The following is a 16304-nucleotide window of genomic DNA, read 5'->3' as shown; positions in this document are numbered from 1 at the left end:
AACAAAATAAAAAGCCTGTTCAAACAATAAACATACTTAGTATTAAATTTCAGAAATTCAATAACATCAAAAAAATCTACCAGATTTTACAGAAAACAAACAAACAAAATGTTAAAAAAAACCTAGTTTAATTTTCTTACAGATATTACATGTAAATAATGCATTGTGCTTTAAAAGTTGGCAAATGATTTATTTTGTGTATATAATATCAATTTCAAGCTTCGTTACTCAAATGTGTCACACAAGTGTTATACTTTGTGTGTGTGTTTGTATTAATCTCTTTGTATCTCACTCTGAATGTGTCTGTAGTGGAGTGAGAACAAGGTCAGAAGCTCATTGGTCAGTTTTGGTGATTGACAGGTCAGAATCTCCAAGCTTAAGGCCCCTCCCTTTCAGACCTATAAATTGACTCCCATCTCACTCCACTCTGAATCGCCTCATTCGGACAAACTCTCTGCTGGTAAGTTTTTATCATTGCTATGTTTTACAGCTTATTTTGCTCCAAGCTTTCCAAACTGCAAATTGCAAAACTAACTATGTAATGAGTAGAAATGTGTTTGCAAAAGACAGAAAGAAAGTTAATGGTCCATAAAATTGCTTCAACACTTAAACTTTTAAAGTCATTTGAGGGAAAATTTAAACAGCTTGAAATTGCTTTCAAACATTTTCACATTTTTAGTGCTTATTGCTATTCCAGAAAACGTTGAACGCTAGACTACATAAAGATGTCAGACTTGGAGAGCTGCCTGGGAACCATCATTGAGGTGTTCCACAAATACTCATCCAAAGAAGGTGACAAGTACAAATTAAAAAAGAGCGAACTCAAGGATCTGCTCACCAATGAATTTCCGACTCTTACCGAGGTAATTAAACTTAAAACTTTTTTTTTACACTTCACTTTGTCTTGAAATTTAAAGAGTATTTGATTTACAGTCAAGGCATTACATCAGAATTCAGTTTTTGTGTCAAAATTGTATTATTAAATATTTGACGGTAAGCAAAATTATCTATTTCCTACCTCTTAAGTTTTTTTCTTTTCCAACTCTTACCAAAGTAATTAAAAGTAAAAAAAAAAAAATCCTCTACACTTTGTCTTGAAGTCAAGACATTACGTCAGACAAAGTCAAGACATTACGTCAGAATTCAGTTTTTGTGTCAAAAATTTACGATTAAATATTTAACGCTAAGCAAGTTATCTATTTTCCTACTTCTTTAGCTTTTTCTTTTCCAACTACTACCAAAGTAATTAAACAAAAATAATAATAATAATAATAATAATAACTGCTCTTCGTCTTGAAATTTAAAGAATGTTTGATTTACAGTCAAGACTTTATGGGAAAATCGAGTTTTTGTGTCAAAAATGTATGTTTAATATTTAATGCTAAGAAAATTATCTATTCTCCTAATTAATCTTTTTGTTTTCCAACTCTTACCAAAGTAATTCAACTTATTTATTTTTTTACTCTACACTTTGTCTTGAAATTTAAAGAATGTTTGATTTACAATCATGGCATCACGTCAGAATTCAGTTTTTGTCTCAGAAATTTACGATTACGATTATGTTAAGCAAATTGTCTATTTTCTTACTTCTTAATCTTTTTCTTTTCCAACTCTTACCAAAGTAATTAAACGTGTAAAAAAATAAAAAAATAAATAAAGAATGTTTGATTTACAGTCAAGATTTTATGTGAAAATCGAGTTTTGTTTCAAAAAGTTTCGATTTAATATTTTTTATGCTAAAGGAATTAGCCATTTTCTTATTTTATAAGCTTTTTCTTTTTCCGACTCTTACTGAGGTGATTAAACTTATTATTATTATTTTTTTTTAACACTGCATTTTGATTTACAGTCAAGGCTTTATGACAGAATTGAAAAAAAAAAATCATTTTCATTTCTTTTTGATCTCACTCAGCATGTGAAAGATCAAGCAACATTGGACAGTTTGATGGAAAGCGTGGATACCGATGGTGACTCGGAGTGTGATTTTCAAGAGTTCATGACCTTCATCACCATGGTTACCATCTGTTGCCATGAGTTTTTCGAACACAACGAAGACGAATGAGTCGAATTAAAAAAACAAGTATTCATAGCATAATAGTAATACAACACATTGATTCTCTTAAAGTTTGCTTTGTTCTTTTTCGTATCATATTAGGATTGTTGTTTAGTTTGAACAGAATGTATATGCAGCTTGTACGACAGTTTGTTTTGCTAGACTCAAAACCAGTTTATTACAAAGCATGCTTCTATTATTTTTCCTAGGCAATTTTTTTCTCAAAGACATCCCCATCATAAATCTCATCGAGTGCAATGCGGACCAGGTGTTGCGCTCTTGCCATTTCAGTTCCAGGATGATTGTGAAATGTTTTTCCTGATTAGCTTCAGACTATTAGGCTGCTATTGACTTACGTCAGATTGTTCCAGGGGCCTGAGACAAATCATGCTGTGCTTTAAGAAGACCCACCAAAGCAAATTATTCCTTTGAAAATATCTAATATGATGTTTACAACCATCCATAAATGGTTTGGAATTTCAAATCAATCCCATGTTATTAAAGGCATGAAAACTCATGTTTTTCATGTATTAGATATCCAGAAAATGTTTAATAGTACATGAGTTGTGTTTTCCAATTGTAAACTGTAACTAGTGCTACTAAATCTGCAAATTATTAAGCTTAATGTGACATTTTATTGAAGAATGTATTAGAATGTATTATGAACAGTTTACACAAATGTGTGTAACAAGGTCCTACAATTAAAGTTTCCTTACAAACCTAAAAATATAAAAATAAAAGATGAATATGTTTCAGAAGCCAAACTGTTAGAATTATGGAATAAAATCAAACAAAATAAAAATTGTGAACAGATAAAATTCAAGTAACGTGTGAATTTTTGAAACATCTATCCATCTAGTTTTAAAATAAAGATGTTTAATATAATTCCATAATAAATAATATCATCATTAACACAAAATAAAGTTTTCTTTACCCATATATTCTAGTTGTAGCATAATGCTTTATGAGTTTATGTATTTTGACCGAACAGAATTAATAATTAATTCTAATATGTATATATATTTTTATCTCATTTAAATGCATTTGTGAAGAGGAACTGGATCTCTCTGGGTGTATAATCAATAATTACCTTTTATACAGTATAAACCAATAAAATAATTACTTAAATATTTAGCGTTACCTTATCCTCCAGAAAATAAATGGATATCCATAGCTAGAGGATGCCTGTAAACAACTGCTTTGCATTGTCCCCTGTGACTTAGAGGTATTATCATTACCGAGCACAAACTGTCAATACAGAGGCCTTCACATCCAGATCAATGGTCACGCAGCAAGACCCTGAAAGATGATAAATATAATATGCACACAATCTGAATATCATCTTCGTCTCAAGTATGTTTACATTAAGCAGCCTGAAAATCTCTTACATATTTATAAGCAATACACAAGCCCAAATACACAAACACAAGTTTGTTTGAAGGACTTTTAAGTATTAACCCTCCAATCACAGACTGCCGTACTGAATGCTCCTGGTAAGTGGCAGTGTTGTGCCGTGCCAGTGCCAAGTCCCCTGATCTGAGCTGTGGAAATGAGAAATGTGTTGAGGTAGAGGGTGGATGCAATATGATGAAGTCACTGGATTTATTTGACAATGCAATAAAGCATAAATAAATAAATAAATAAATAAAACATGATAAAATAAGTGTCCACAGTATTTCTGGAGTGAAAGATGAGTGCCTTGGGGTGATTGCTTTGGCTGAGTTTAGCAAATGAGGCGCTCAGTGTGTGTGTGTGTGTGTGTGTGTTTACCCAGCTGTGTGGTCTGACTATGACCAGTCTTTTAGCATTTCACAGTAGGTAATGTCCCATGAGGTCATTGGATTGGACGCCAGAGTAGAATTTGGGAACTTGGCTTGGTTCCAAAAAGGAGCTCTGTGGTGGTATTCAGTCTGCTGCTTCTGGATCATAAAAACACAAATATATGACATTATGTTACATTATCTATCTATCTATCTATCTATCTATCTATCTATCTGTGTCTGTCTGTACATACATACATACTATTTGGAAATTATATCATCATGAGCTCTGGAGGTTCTCATTTGTAATGAGCAATGATTAACATACATTCATTTCCATACAGATGTTTCATTTTATTTCCATCATTAAGGATTCAAGGCAGCTTTAAGAACACTTGAAAGAGAATGAGGGGAATGGAGAGTGAGAGAGTGATGGGATTGAGTGATTGTACATTTGTTATGCTGCAAATGTGTGTGTGTGTGTGTGTGTGTGTGTGTATGTGTGTGTGTGTGTGTGTGTGTGTGTGTGTGTGTGTGTGTGTGTGTGTTGAGCGAGAGATGCAGACAGAAGGCGTTTTAATGGCATCCACCATCAAGGATAAACACTTCTTTGATTATATAGATTCCTCAAGATGCAACGTAACTGCAAGTATCTCACGGTGAGCGCCAGCCAATCACTGATTGATTGTTAATGTCTCCATGTGTGCATACCTTCTGCATCTTGCCGATTTGATATACATTATCATTTTACTGCTGATTAGGTGACACATTTTAAAGGTGTTGATTTCGTTTTTCTGCTTTGCACCACAGTTGTGTTAGCACGTCTTATATATATATATATATATATATATATATATATATATACAACATTATCATGACAACAAAATATGGAAATAAAAGTCTAGCATTTTGTCTTTTAGGCACTGTTATCCTCATAACCTTTTCCATAAATCTAAACTTGTTTAAAATCTTTCAAAGTTTCAAACAATGACCCCAGGATGGGCGACTTCCATGCCGCTGTCTTCTTCTCTTTCTTCCCCACCTCTGTCTCTTCATGATGATCATTGTTTAAATGGGAAGAAAAATAGAAGGGGTCTCAGAAGCGAGTGGAGATGCTTTCTTGGGGGCTGCATGGATGCACATGATATGAGAAGCAAAATTAAATAAAGGCTGATTGTGTTCAGGGGATTAAATCGGGGTTAGTCTTGCACGCTCGGCTGGAAACATGACAGCATAAGAATAATTAGCTCACCTGCAAATATTCCTAACTCAACTACACCGGCTGACTCCAGTGACCACCCTGATGGAAAGAGGGGAGTTAGTGTGTGTGTGTGTGTGTGCATATATATGTCTGTAAGCATGTATAAAAGAAAAAAGGTAACCCCAGGAGCTCAAAGACCCCAGCAGTGAGAACAGATGTCCTACTGTAACCTACAGCAGCCTGTGAGTGACCTCCATGAGCGCGGGCCGTCTTGCATTAGCACCTGCCCTTGCTCATAGGGAGGCAAAAAGGAAGTCATTTTAATTGGAGTATTACTTACGGGCCAGTGATTCATTAGGCCTTTAACCTTATTGTATATAATATTCTTACTGGAAAATGTAGGAAAGTTGTAAAATGGGACATGGATATGTGCTTATTTTACTGTAGGAAGCTGAGTGGTTCATATGATTTTTTTCAAATTCCCCGGCTCTCCGGCAGGCCCCTTAGAGCCTACACTTCTGATTATTCCCCTAGTCATCCACGTCACCAAGAGGACTACACCAGTTGCAAAGCAATAAGAATCAATCTATCTATCTATCTATCTATCTATCTATCTATCTATCTATCTATCTATCTATCTATCTATCTATCTATCTATCTATCTATCTATCCAGTTCTTAAAGTGTTTGTGTGTATATATAAGTACTTATACAGTAAAAATATTGAAAACCTGAGTATAATATGTATATATCTTGCAATTAAAATATGTATATTATATAGTCTTCACTCTCCACCAAGATTTTTGGCATCCTTAAAAGTTTGCTTTAATTTAAATGTAATTATTCAATTTTAAGAGGCAATAAATCATAATAAGTTTTATTAATTAATACTTTTTAATCCACATATTTTAAGTAAACATAAAATAGATTTAATATTTTATATATATAAGTGTGTGTGTGTGTGTGTGTGCATTTATACAGTACAATAAGGTCCAAAAATATCGAAAATCTCTATAATACTGTATGCATATAATGATACATGTGCTTATTTTACATTAAGAAGTTGATTTAAGCTGGTTTATATTATTCTTTACAGATTACCTGGTTCTCCGGCCCCTTAATTAGAGCCCACACATAAATACCCTCCCAAAGGGGATTTCACCACAGATGTCCCATTATTAGAAATTTGCATAAGAAGATTTCCTTAATTTAAATTACGTAATTTTAAGGCTTTCAGTTGATCAAAAATACATATGCTGTTTAATTTATCCAAAGTACTCCTTTTTAAATCTGTAAAAATGTAGTTAGTAGACGATTTTGCCTGTTGTTCCACATCAGCACACCATGCAGATAAACATTATTTTATTGCATTTGCTCTCTTCTCCTAAACACTGATACATCTCTTCCTACACCAGATGGTGATCTGCTGTATCACTTTAAAAAAGGATTGTAGCTGAAGGTGCGAAATAATGACAGAAAATGATCTGTCACACCGAGCTACACAACAAGGGCCAATACTCCGAAACGTCACAACAAATTTCTCTTCATATCCAGTGTGTGCTTGAGCAGACCCACAGGACAGACGGAAATGGGAAACTCTTGTGCCGAAATTATGTTTTCTGCATTCCACGAGTGGCTCTCCTCCGAATTCATTATGCTTTTCTGTTTCTGATATAACCGTGCTGTCTCAGAGCGGAATATTTGTTTACAGCTCGCTCGACAAACAAGTGCGCTGTTCTTTTGGACACTGAGTCTGGTTAACCCCAAAGTGTAGATTTGATTATCTCTAAAGCAGAAGAGCCAGGATTTCAACGGCGAGTTTGACTTTGGAATGAAAGGTTAGTCATGCAATGCTGTGATTTCAACCAGAACTGTTTTAGTAAACCTAGTGTTTTATCTTAAAAAGAGCATTTCTTTTCCAACGGATTCACGTTAACAAGTCGCACATTCAGTCCGTTCGCAAACACACATGCCCACACAACCATATACTGTACAAGCATCTGTGACCCCTTGTTCAATTTTAGCCTTACATGTGCCATATCAGAATAGCTTCCTTATCGTTTTCATTCCAGAGTTCAGAGCACCTTGGAAGGAGATCGATGGGAGGTTTATAAATGGTTTCCTCAAAAAGTTCTGACGTTTATTTATAACAGGAGTTTCTCTGTTGTGCTGTTCTTCTGCTCGGCTTTATTGTTCTTGTGTAAGTCAGATTGGTCGAGGTCAGAAACGCCTGAGGCAATAACACAGTCCCCGGGGTCCGGCCGTACCGTGACCTAATTTAAAATAGTTTGCGGTTTATTCGTGAGCCAAAGTAAAGTCTATGAGTTTTAAGTATAAACCATTCATTATGTCTGTATTCATCAGAATTAAATTAATTATATTTATATGCAAAAACTGTTATATATATATACATACATATATATATATATATATATATATATATATATATATATATATATATATATATATAACAGTTTTTGCATGTAAATATAATATATATATATATATATAAATATATATAAAATTATTTTTTAATATACAAATATTCACGCTCCTTATTATAAAATCCAAAATTCAAATAGAAAACAGTTTTTTTAAGTTGTGTTTATTTAAATTGTGTGTGTATATATATATATATATATATATAGCTCCGTTATTGATTATTCTATTTTTATTTTTTTTTGGAAACTGTGATACTATTTTTATTCTTTGATGAACAGAACATTCAAACAGCATTTATATGAAATAGAAATTTCTTTTGTAACATAAATGTCTTTACCGTCACTTCTGACTCATTTAATGTGTCCTTGGTGAATGAAAGCATTAATGAAAAGTATTCATTTCTTTCTTTGTTTTTAAATCCTACGTACCTCAGACTTTTGAATGGTAGTTTCCGGGAAAGTATTAAGCAGCAAATACAGTTTTCAAGAGTGAGGATAATAAGAAAAGTTTCTTGAGCATCAAATAAGCATCTTCCTTTAACCGCTAATAATATTTCACAATATTACAGTTTTTACTGTTTTTTTTTTTTCAACAAATTAGTCAGCATAAGAGACAAATTTTTATACATTTTGGCAAAAAATGAATTATATACTGTATGTGGGATACACATTTCAAAAAATATATCTAGCTCTAACAGGCCAAAGGCAATTTTTACCCCTAGTGTTTGATTGATCGCAGATTGTTTGTATGTTTGTTTGGGGGGGGGGGGGGTTGTAATCCTCACAGTACTGAAGTGGGTCTGTGTGAGATCTCTCAGCTCCTGCCGTCCACAAGATAAACATCTCAACAGCGCCGTGTCCATTTACAAGACTCTAGGGTGACTGTGGGATGCCACAGAATAGAACACACACACACACACACACACAGAGCGGGGACAATCTGACGCGTGGCTAGATGGAGTCAAGGCTGTATTCTCCTAGGGGACTTTGTTTCTTAGGAAAGATGGTTTATTTTGTAATCTTTCCGCTCTCTTTTTCTTTTCTTTCTGCTGTCTTTTTGAGCAGAGGGGCCCTTAAATGTATTAAAGCCCATCAAAGAATCTCTCAGACAAAATAAGAAAGGCACAGTGGCAAAAGGACACGCGAGCCTTTGGCTTTGAAGAAGAGAGAGGGGACGCGGTCGATGCTGACCAAAATTTGATCCCAGTAGTTACCCACAATCCTGGGCTTAGGAAGAGGGGTTTACTGATTGGCAGAGAGTTGTGGCATCTGCCAATGTAGATATAGACAGGAGACATGTGTCAGGGAATATATACACGGTTTCTTCTTCAAAAATTTTTTAAAATCATGCAGACTGTCCTCGGTGGACAGGTTTTTCCTTTGAGATTATATATATGCAACTCCATATGGCATAAAAAAAAAAAAAAAAAGAAAAAAAAAATTGTGCATTTTAAAATAAATGATAATTATTATAGCAATGACAATTTAGATTATTACTGTTGAATTGTATATATATATATATATATATATATATATATATATATATATATATATATATATATATATATATATCAAGAGCTTAGTAAAGTCTCCATCAAAATCTGCATCATTTCTGTTTTTTTTTCTTTCCAAAGGAGAAACAGCTGAGATATACAGTAGCTGATAAATGATGAGATCCTCAGTTTCATTAAGCCTCCTGAGCTCAATACATGCAGATTTAGTCATGTTATGTTGCATACTTTAAAGTGAATAACTTCCATTTTTTCTCCAGAAAGGGAACATAAAATAGAGAATATGAAATGAGAAAATGAATGAAAAAAAAATCTATCTCTTTACAGAGACATCAAATTCAGGTATCAAGGGTTATAAAACCTTTTCAGATTAAAACAAGGTCTCTTTATTTATGTCTCTGTACTTAAGAGTGAAACATATAATTAATATTTTAAAAACAAATATAAAAACTTTTCTTATTTCATAGCAAAGAGTCTGAAATGCAGATTAAATGCTCCTTTGGAATCTTATTACAGGCTTCATTTTCAAATGAGCTTTGAGAATTTTAAAGAGTGAATAATCAGACCTAATATAATGTAAATGAATGTATTAAAGAAGTTTACACAAAGGTTGACCCTGAGCTGATATGCACTATAAATATCAGGAGGGTGTAGGAACAGATCAAAGGCAGCCCTGCAGACTCCTTTCCAAGGCTGTCTCCAAACCTTTAAAAATTCAGCAACACGTAGCACAAGCCGCACTTTGATACAGATCTAGCGCTAAACGCCTGTGCTAAGTCTCTCATTCTTAATAAAGCACCGCAAACAAAGTACCAGGAGATACAGTTTCCATTTAAAAGAGTCTTGTCTTAATTAAACTTTAAATCGAGGCTTTGTTCTAATCTTAACTGTTTCATGTTGGCTTTGAAAGATACATTAGACGATTTTCTTTTTCCCACAAACAGAAATAGCTGCTTTGTTGCATATTCATCCACTTATGCATTGTTTATTGCAATCCCTTGTGTTCCTGTTTTTGTTCTTGTGTGTAATCAATGCTTATCAGAAAAGTCCTTAGAGATATTCCGTCACATCCATAATTGATGCAATATGGCGGTCTTTAGAGGAAACAAACTATCCCTACTGCTTAGGAGAGGGAGACAGAACTGTGCTATTCATTAAAAACCAAAAAGAGGCCACATTCTAGACTTTTCTAGCATTTCATCCAAAGCCCATGTTTGATTAAATCACAGTTCTTTACACTGTAATTTTGAATTACACCATAGCCTTCAACTCCTAACAACCAAACAAGCTGTTTGACTACTGTAGCTTTAATTCATCTATATATAAATGACCTCTGTTATGACAGGTTCAATGCAATGCACTAAATAACTAAGAAAACCTTTTCAATGCATACAGTAGCAATGCAAGACCACCACACACAACATCACAGGAACTGCATTAAAAAGGTGTTGAAAAGTCACAAATAACCCATTAGAAACTCACAGCAACCACCCACAACAAACATTTGAAAAACTGCACTACAGTGCACAAAGAAATTCTCTCTCTCTCTCTCTCTCTCTCTCTCTCTCTCTCTCTCTCTCTCTCTCTCTCTATATATATATATATATATATATATATATATATATATAACTGCATAGCAACACTCTGACATCCGCTCAGAAACCACCATTTAGCAAAGCCCTTAGAACAGGCTCAAAACTGCATAGCAACACCCTGGCAACTATCCACCAGACTCTAGGAACCACATTGCAAAGCTCTAAAAATATTCAGTGCTCATCATCCACTGCTTATCAATGCCCTGTCAACCAGCCACCAGCCACAACATACTAGGAACCACATAGCAATGCACTTAAAACGTCATAGCACCGCCGCAGGAAACTGCCATGACGTTATCTTCTACGCGACACACACCTGCTACCCACACACACAGGACAATGGAGGAAATCGTGTGTATGAATGAAACACCCCCTTGTTTGACCACGGCGTATTCTTCCGAGTACACATTCTCTGGCCAAACTATTGTAAAATGGCGGGGTTATTCAGGATACTCCGTCTGGCGTGTGCAATGATGCCGCAGTGAATAGTGACGATTCTGTCTGACCAATCAGCAGTCTGCTGTGTTTTCACATCATATTTTAGTATCGCCTCAGCTCGCTCAGAACCTCGGCAGAGGTGATACGAATAAAAGTACCTGGAAGTAGGTACAAGTACAACTTTTACACAGAGGAAAACCAAACAAAGCGAGTACTGGTACTGGTACTGTGCAGTGGAAAAGTGCTATAACATAGCAACATAAACTGCATAGCAACGCCCTGGCAACCACCCACAACACCACATTAGCAAAGATGTGACTGCTAGAACAGACTGCACAGCTGCATAGTAACGCCCTGGCAACCACCTATGACACAGCATTAGCAAAGACTAATCAAAACTGCATAGCAACACCCTAGAAACCACTCACTTGGGGAGCAGGTTAGCAACATGCTAAAAATATTCTGAAAACATTAACAACTGCATAGCAACACCCTGGCAGAAGCGCACAAAATGTAAGGAATCACGCAACAATCTAGTTCAAAATATTTTATATTTATTAAACTATTTATTTATATTAGAACATCAAACTATTTTATTTCAACAGAGCAAAATATCTATGATATCCTCTTAACTCATGCTGTATTTTTCTCTTTGTAATGCACACTAGTTTCTCTGCTCTAAACACAAGCCCTCTCGGTCTACAGCACCATGACGCCATCTTGGATTTTATTGGTTATCAATCTCCATCCATGAGTAACGTCTCAGATTAATGACCTCACTATCCGGCTGTCCCTTTCTGATTCCCTCACCTCGGCCACCCATAACAGAGCCATTTGGACATGCGGGAATTGGAGCCCTGGCCCATCATGCCTTCAATAATGGCGAAACCAAACAATAGTATGAGAAATAAAATGAGAGATGGGGGAGAAAATGAAAAACTGGATTGCTCATGAGGTGCCGGTAGTAATTCTGTCCCAACGAGAACAGCCAAGGGATTCAAGCCACAGATAATCGCTTAAATAACCGCAAAATAAAAGATTACCTAAATACGCCGGGCTTGCTTATTGAAGAGTTTAATTACCGTTATGTTTCAGTTCTGGATGACTCTGCAGTAGTTTGAACTCATTTCGATGAGGAAAAGAGTGAAAGGCCTCCCATTTGAAAGACATAAAACAGCATTCACAAAGCATTTAACCTTGGTAATATGACATATTGAAACAAAAATATTTGACTGGAAACAGCCTTCACAATGCATTTAACCTTGATAATGTGACATATCGAAAAACAAAAATATTAGACTGGAAATAATTAGGGATAGACTTAGTTTAGCCATTGGGATTTGCTTGGATCCTAAAAAGCAGGGTGTGAATTTACATCAGTCATTCAGAGGTAGATAAAATCGATGAATTCGCTTTAGAAAATGTAAAACTCTTTGCCATAACCTTGCAGGTCAGTGAAACGGTTTCAAACAATTTTTTAGATGGACGCAGAGGTTTCAGCCGGCCTCATTCCTTCAGTTGTCTACATGTCTTCACTGTTCAAGGACTGATGTGACGTGCTGGCAGCAATCATGGTGTGGGATTTACAACCATCAGAATTGGTTGTACCAATTGGAAGCAATCCGAATCCACGCCATTCAAGGCCTAACAGAGATTTTATTTATTTTAATTTTTACACAAGGGTCCAGCTCAGAGAAAGTATGGCCTGGAGTTTAGACTAAACCACTGAAGTCAGATTATTTACATATAAATTCTGGCTTTTAATTGCTTCAGAATTGTTTTGATAGGATATGCTCAAATTACTCCAACTAAAAAACAATATTTCATAATTGTGATGAGTACATAATTACATAGACATACTAAAAAGTGGTACATTGAATGTTTTATTTCCATATTTCTTAACATACGCATATAACTGCCCTTCATTCCACAGCAAGCCATTTAATTGAGTTTGTCAATCTGTCTGGAGAAGATTTAGAGTCTGTTCACACAAAACATGCTTTTGCGTTCAGATGACAGATGAAGGACAATAGAATGTATCAGAATCACAAAATGTAGTAAGATTTATGCTTACAACAAGAAAAACTATCTGTCGACATGGGACAGGAAAAACGGATGAGAAAAAATTGAAGATAAGTCTTAAGTTCTTGCACAATTTTGCTTCTCAAGGAAATTTAAATGTTGTAAAATCTTTTTAATGAAAAACAATATTTCTTCTATACTGAAAAAAAATCTGTTGCAGAACAATTTCATTAGAATCTAGTAATTAACAACATTTAAACAGAAAAGGCAAGTAACATGTTTTTCAGTTAAAATTGAAATTTTCTAATATAAATATTATTTTCTTGAAATGCACCTTCAAATTTACTTCAGACTTAAATTGCTATGATGTAGCAAAATGCCTTGCACTAGAATTGTATAGATCATAAACATAATTAATGACATTCATTTTCATCACATTATTTTCGTAATATTCATCGAAGTGTTTCACAGACAGCCGTAACAGAAATGTTTCTGAAATCCAACGTGACATGAATTAATTTAGCGAGCCTGTGGGATTCTGCACCCTGAAGGTTGGCAAAATTTCCATTACAATATGATGCAATCGCTTGGATCCAAAGCTTGGATTTCTTCATCATTTTAAACTGCTATAAACTCAAAGGCTGAAAAGCATGTTAAAGACACAATGCTTTCAATCTCCTCCAGACCTTTCTGAATGGAAGTGCACAGTTTGATTCCTGTGTGACTGTTACGATCAACAGCCGTTCCTCATGTCTCAGTATACTGCATATTACAAACATGCGGCAAACAAGATATGGTAGCTTCAGTAAAACACAAAATTTTTACCATTTCACAATGTTAATGAAAGGTTTTTTTCTATTTTTTAAATGTGTGTTTTTCTCTCTTCACATTGGATCTCTAAGTAAATTCCACCGTGAGAACAGAGCGTGTTTCACGCTCCCCAATTTCCCTCCTGCTGAGTGTGCGGCTTTGAGGAGAGAATTAACTGTGACAGTTGCTAAAGCTCGTCTTTCGTCAAAATTCACGTTTGGATCTTCAGTGTTATTGGCTGACGTGTCATGTAATGATGACTACTGACGAAATTCTGCAACAATAACATATTCAGGGGCTCTAAAATGTATTATGTCACACTTAAAATGTATGAACGTCACTGCATTAGATATAAAATATAAATCTCAGTTACAAGAACTAACTTCTCAATGGCAATTCTCTCGTTTACATTTAACTAAATGGTACCAAAGTGACTTTTAGTGGATGCAACCAGTTCATTACAGAAACATATGTGACAACAACCAGTGTCTAAATATTTTTAACTCATCCGTTTACATTATATTAAGTCTTGAAGTTCTGCATAATTAATGGTGCAGCGGCCACTTGAGTGACAGGTGGATTGCCGCTGTTGTCACCGCCGTCGAGCTAGGGGGCGTGGTTTCAGGGCTACCAGCTACAGCCTTTTTGCCCATTTTCGATTTGCCTAGATGACGATGGCTGGCCGGCCCACTTTTGGCTTCAAAAATACTCTTTGGAAACCTATGGGTGACGTCACGGACATTACGTCCATGTTTTTATACAGTATATGGTTCTAACACTCACTTTCGCTTGTCTGGCCAAAATTTTACAGTCACTTAGGACCGTGTTTACGAGGTAACTCGCCATAACTGCACATTTTAACATAATTGTGTGCGTTTTTGTCTGCTGAAGCGGCTCAGCATCGCAGGCTATGTAAGCCGAACGCGCAGACTTTCCAACTCCATTTGACGATCAACTTTGTCCAGTCTCTGTGCTATTTCTCGCTAGAAGATATGACTGAAAGCACGGTCATTATACTCGTTTAAACTAGAGCTGTGGATATCTTATAATCCCCTCACACGAGCGCTTGTCGGTGAGTGTCTGCCTTATCTTTTTCGGATGTGAAACAACGGCCTGGGCCAGTGTTGCCACCTTGTGGACAAACTAGTTAGAACAAAAACAATTTGAGGCGTGTGCTCGACTATTCCCCCGGGCCGGATGAAGATGATTGGTGGGCCGGATTAGGCCTGAGGGCCGCCAATTATATAGCCCTTCTATACATAGTAGATAACATTTACAGTATACCCTTGAGGTCTATTTCGAGCTACATTATTTCAACATCTGTGGGATTGACTTATATCATGTAGTCAATCATGAATGTCTTTAAATCCCATGCTGAGAGAACTATTAGGTCTAAAATAGCTCTCAGTAGGATAATAATGGGTAATAATATTGTCAGTCCTAGTTCCAGAAGTTTACCTGAATGATGGATGTGGAGGCCATTTATTGTCCCATAAATCCACTCAGCAGGAGCAATTTTGACGCTTTCTAACTACTGGAGGCGTATATTTCCTGCTGTCACCTGGATGTCTGCATTTATGTTTTAGTACAGCAAATACTAGTAATTTTGACAGCTCTTGTTCCCAAGGAGGATGTTCAAAGTGTAGCTTCTGTAGCTTTTAAAAGTCCATATTCATAGCGTCATGAAAGGTGTTTATTAACACTGCTAATTATATTTTATTGGAGCAATTAGCTTCACCACAGTGCACCTGAACTAATATTAATGTGGAAATGTCAAAAAAAATTAAAGTCTTACAATTTTGCCATGTTGTTCACCATCATTATGAGTTCTCACAAGATTGTGTTGGTGGATTTGTCAACTTACGGTAAACCTCCAAAATAAATGATGCTCAGTTTCCCAAAGTTACCCACATTTCCCAAACATTCTATCTTCCACTTATCACAATATTACATATTTGATACACTCAAACATTAAAGCAATTTCTGTGGTTCACAGCTGTAGCAATGTACGACTGTGAAACTTGACTAAACAATTTCTTACAAAACTATGTGATAACTGGTTGCTTGGCAGCCTAAAGTTTAAATAGTTAGCATTCCTGGTGTATAAAAAGAGTGACAAATAATGAGACTGATGACTCAACTTTTCACCATATCACTTAAAAACTAAGGTACAATTATCAAAGACGTGTAGTAATAATGCTGCAAATCTGTATCAGGTGCACTGTCAAACTCTGTTTCTCCAAGTCAGACCCCTATGAGGTTTTTTAGCTCACGAGAATCTCACAGTATACTTATTTTTGTTGATTATGTGAAATGAGACCAGCATCTTGAATGAAGGACACTCACTCTTTCATATTCCTACAATCTCTGAGCTCATTGAGACAGCTCTCAACTGTATAATCATCTGCTAAACATTGAAGAAAGCTAGCTAGCTTGGTTTAAACTGTCTAAATCATTGTCACGTGCCACAGGGT

The 16304-nt window shown here is 35.5% G+C and overlaps 1 protein-coding gene across 1 annotated transcript; it reads left to right on the top strand.

Moving 5' to 3' along the window:
• The first annotated feature begins 360 nt into the window (after nt 1–360).
• LOC113064797 (protein S100-B-like) lies at nt 361–2871 on the top strand. Its single transcript, XM_026235739.1, has 3 exons — nt 361–460; nt 698–863; nt 1913–2871. The coding sequence occupies exons 2-3, from the start codon at nt 726–728 to the stop codon at nt 2060–2062; spliced, it is 288 nt and encodes a 95-aa protein (XP_026091524.1). The 5' UTR covers nt 361–460; nt 698–725; the 3' UTR covers nt 2063–2871.
• Nucleotides 2872–16304: the final 13433 nt, after the last annotated feature.

This window comes from Carassius auratus, chromosome 47 (assembly GCF_003368295.1).
Source record: "Carassius auratus strain Wakin chromosome 47, ASM336829v1, whole genome shotgun sequence".
NCBI lineage: Eukaryota > Metazoa > Chordata > Actinopteri > Cypriniformes > Cyprinidae > Carassius > Carassius auratus.
This window is presented reverse-complemented; position numbering and strand designations above follow the sequence as displayed.

Coding starts and splice junctions, on each gene's coding strand:
- LOC113064797 (XM_026235739.1), top strand. CDS start 726: ATGTCAGACTTGGAGAGCTGCCTGGGAACCATCATTGAGGTGTTCCAC. Junction 864..1,912: donor AATTTCCGACTCTTACCGAG/GTAATTAAACTT, acceptor GATCTCACTCAG/CATGTGAAAGATCAAGCAAC.